Here is a 3,358-nt window from a genome sequence, read left to right as displayed (position 1 = left end):
AAATAAAATCAATGTTGTCACATAAGAAAATTTCAGATTTCAAATTTCACCAGTTATTGTTTTATAATGTGCAGGTCCGCTATAACAAGTCTGAAAAAGCAGCTGCAGCAGCGACCAACAGGCTGCAAATTAGCAGGCTATATTTATATATGTGTGTGCTGAAGCGTTACAGATGTATGGATGTGGAGACCTGTGGCCTGACACGTGAGCACAAAGCCCTCCCAAATAATAAACAACTGCTATAAGAAAAGACAGAGAATTCCCTCCCAGGGGGACAAATATCCACTTCCATTCCAATCACATTGGGATAGCTGGAATGACTGGAATAACTCTGTAACCCAAACAGACAAATGTAAGCATAAGGAATCTATGCCAAGAGTGGGAGTGGGCTGAGGATTTAAAAATCCCCAACAGCTGTTTGGGGCATTTACAAATCTCTGCATCAAAGCAATACACTAAGCTGACACGGCTACCAAAGCTGAGTGGTGACAAATTCATCACAACAACAAAAATGTTTTCTTAAATTTCCAGGTTTTTAAAATGGCCTGTCAGATTTGTTTCAACATTACCGTTTAACGGATGGATAACGCCTCCAGGAAGCTTTGCTACCATCTGAAAGGAACTAGAGGACTCTCCCTTTTATAATAATACAAGCTTTGTTAGGATACATTTTCAAACTATTCACAATCTTTGTTTGCTTTTTCAACTAATAGGAGTACAGCAACAGTAAAATCAGAGGAAAAAGCAGAGAGGCAATAAAACGTATTAACAGACTACCATTTGAGTGTAATAACTTGCTTTAAAATAATTGCTTTACTGTGAAATTTGCTTTTCTGATTAGGTATGCAAGTTATCGATTAATTAATTAATATTTTCAAAGGTTTTCTCTTGTATCGTAAATCATGATTGTTTCATTAAAAAAAGGGCTAAATATGTTTTTAAAATAATACTTATTACTGGTTATGTCACTCTGACACACTGTCAGGATGATTTGCCTCCTTGTTTCATGAACTGGTTGCTAACTGTGATGTAGATCTGTTTTTACTGTAATCCATCAATTAATGCTGTGAGAGACTTTGAGCTGTTAGCAGGACCTTTAAATAAAAAACTGGTTCTGGTTGCCCCTCAGAGAAATGGTTACTCTTTGCTCCATGAATTGAATTTATTTTCTCAAATTTAATAGATTTTACTTTACATTAACAAAAAAAAAAAAATAGATAAGAACCTCCTTTTCTATCATGGTAAAAAAAAAGATTTCATAATTCCCTCCCATTTTCTATCATCACTTAAAGGTATATAGGAGGATATTCTTTTTCCGGGTGGATCATCTAAATAAGTGGTCCTCCTAATTGTCAATCATTCTGGTGATATGTTTACATAAGGCCGTCCTACGTGCTCATCCCCATTTTCACTTTCCAATGGTGAGTCTGGCAAAATGGAAAAATTGGGCATCCTCTTCAGAGTCTGGTTAAAAAATATAACCGCGGATATCTAGGGGACAGTGATTCGCCTACATTCATTGAATGTGGGCGTACCATAAATGATCAATTATGAACAGTTTAGTTTGTGCCTTCAAGTCGATGGCCCATAGAAACTCATTACTTAGATAAAAACCTAACGGAATATCTTCAGAACAGCTCCAAATGACACAAAACTCATATAGGGGAGTAGATCATGAAGTAATAACGTAAAATCAAGGTTAAGGTGTAAAATAAGGTGTAAAAAAAAAAAAACGAAATTCCCCTTTAAGAGTGGCCATGGCCACCTCTGGCCCCCCATCTAGCTCCGACCCTGAGTATGAGATAATGGAGCTTGTTTTTAGGAGGGTGGCTTAAATTACCACGAAATAAAAAACATAATGCCTAAAGAAAAAGAGAAACTGACCTAAATATGCCGTCAAATATGTGAAAAAACTATTTAGATATAAGGTGGCTTTAACTCCAGGGTCAGTCTGTCAGCTGACGCTAACTTGGAGCTTTCTGACACAGTGCTTGATCTTTTTAACTCCATTCACTCAGAATCCCAAAACAATTTCAGCCAGTTTTTAGTCTGAACGCGGATTCTGGCACCATCGTTTGGGAAGAATCACTAGATCTCTGTTTTTATTCCCAGTCTCCGTGAGGATTGACACTCTAATCCAACAATAGAAACAAAGAAGCAGTTTGGGTGCGCTGCGCTCCGGAGAAACATCGCCCCGTGCATTTCCTAAAATAATCCAGCAAAACAGATCCGTGCATTTCCTAAAATATTTGTTTACAAGGAGACTGAGGATCTGCAGGTGTTTTGCTCCATTCCTGCATCTCGGATCAGTTTGTATCGGAATGTGAGGAATCGCTGCGCAACACTTCATCTCACTGCAACAGTTTGATTAGAAAATGTTAAATAAATACAAGAAAATAATGCACCCACCCTTCATCCAATCCACCACCTGGCTGGGGCTCCACTTGCTCACTGGCTCCATAATCAGAGCCATTGAAGAAGTTTGTCTTGAAGCTTCACAGAAGGAAAACACACCCAACTCTGCAAACTCGCGTCTCAAAATAACAATAAAAAATGGCTAAAAATAAATAAGGGCAAAAAATGTATACAAATAGCTTTAAAAAATAATGAAATCGGCTTTAAATGTTTGAAAACGTGAATGGAAGGAGGAAAAGGTCCAAGATGTCCAAATGTGTGTCTGATGGGAGATGAGCGAAGCCCAGCAGGCTGAGGCAGATTCACTCCTTTAAATGAGCGCCTTCACTTAGCATTCATGTCAGGCGATGATGATGGAGGCTCTCTGCTTCCCAAATACATCCCAGGACCGTCCACAGCAGCGAACAACACGCAGACTGTTCTCTACATCCTCCCGTCTGAGAGGTCTGAGCATCCTCCCTCCCTCCCTCTGCTTTCCCAGACATGGAGTCACAGTCCTCTCTGCCTCCAGCAGGCGAGCTCTCCATGTATGCCGGGTGATTAGTGCCACAGCAGCGACACACGCCAACATTTGGCACCGTGTTGTAGCAGTGTAACTCAGTGCTCGGTTTTAAACTAGTAGGCTATTACTGCAGGGATTTAGGGAATGCTTTCTCAAAAAAAATAAAGATATCTGTTTCATTTTTACAGTTGGGTTCTGTTTCACTTGATCGCAATAAGTTTAAGTAATATTGGGGGAGTGGAGGTCTACTAGTTAGGGCCTAGATCAGGGGTAACCAATTAAAAATCAGCAGGGTCCAAATAAAGAAAATCAACAACCAGTATAGGCCTGGAGACATTTTTTGTTATAATCTGTTACTTTAAACAAAATATAACACTGAAATCAGGGGCGGATTTAGGCAAGGCAGCTTTATTTGTATGCCACATTTCAGCAACAGTGCAA

General features: G+C 39.3%; 1 protein-coding gene across 6 annotated transcripts in view; it reads right to left on the bottom strand.

Moving 5' to 3' along the window:
- The window catches only part of LOC107098245 (connector enhancer of kinase suppressor of ras 2-like), a 64,165-nt gene extending 61,285 nt beyond the window's left edge, over nucleotides 1-2,880 (bottom strand). For all 6 annotated transcript variants that reach the window (XM_015395786.1, XM_015395787.1, XM_015395782.1 and 3 more), the window contains exon 1: nucleotides 2,410-2,880. In XM_015395786.1, the coding sequence (XP_015251272.1) occupies nucleotides 2,410-2,473 (64 nt within the window). In that variant the 5' untranslated portion in view covers nucleotides 2,474-2,880. The remainder of the gene's footprint in view (nucleotides 1-2,409) is intronic.
- Nucleotides 2,881-3,358: the final 478 nt, after the last annotated feature.

The sequence above is a fragment of the Cyprinodon variegatus genome, unplaced genomic scaffold (genome assembly GCF_000732505.1).
Source record: "Cyprinodon variegatus isolate N-32 unplaced genomic scaffold, C_variegatus-1.0 Scaffold760, whole genome shotgun sequence".
Classification (NCBI taxonomy): Eukaryota; Metazoa; Chordata; class Actinopteri; order Cyprinodontiformes; family Cyprinodontidae; genus Cyprinodon; species Cyprinodon variegatus.
Note: the sequence above shows the minus strand (reverse complement) of the source record. Positions and strands in the feature narration are given on the sequence as shown.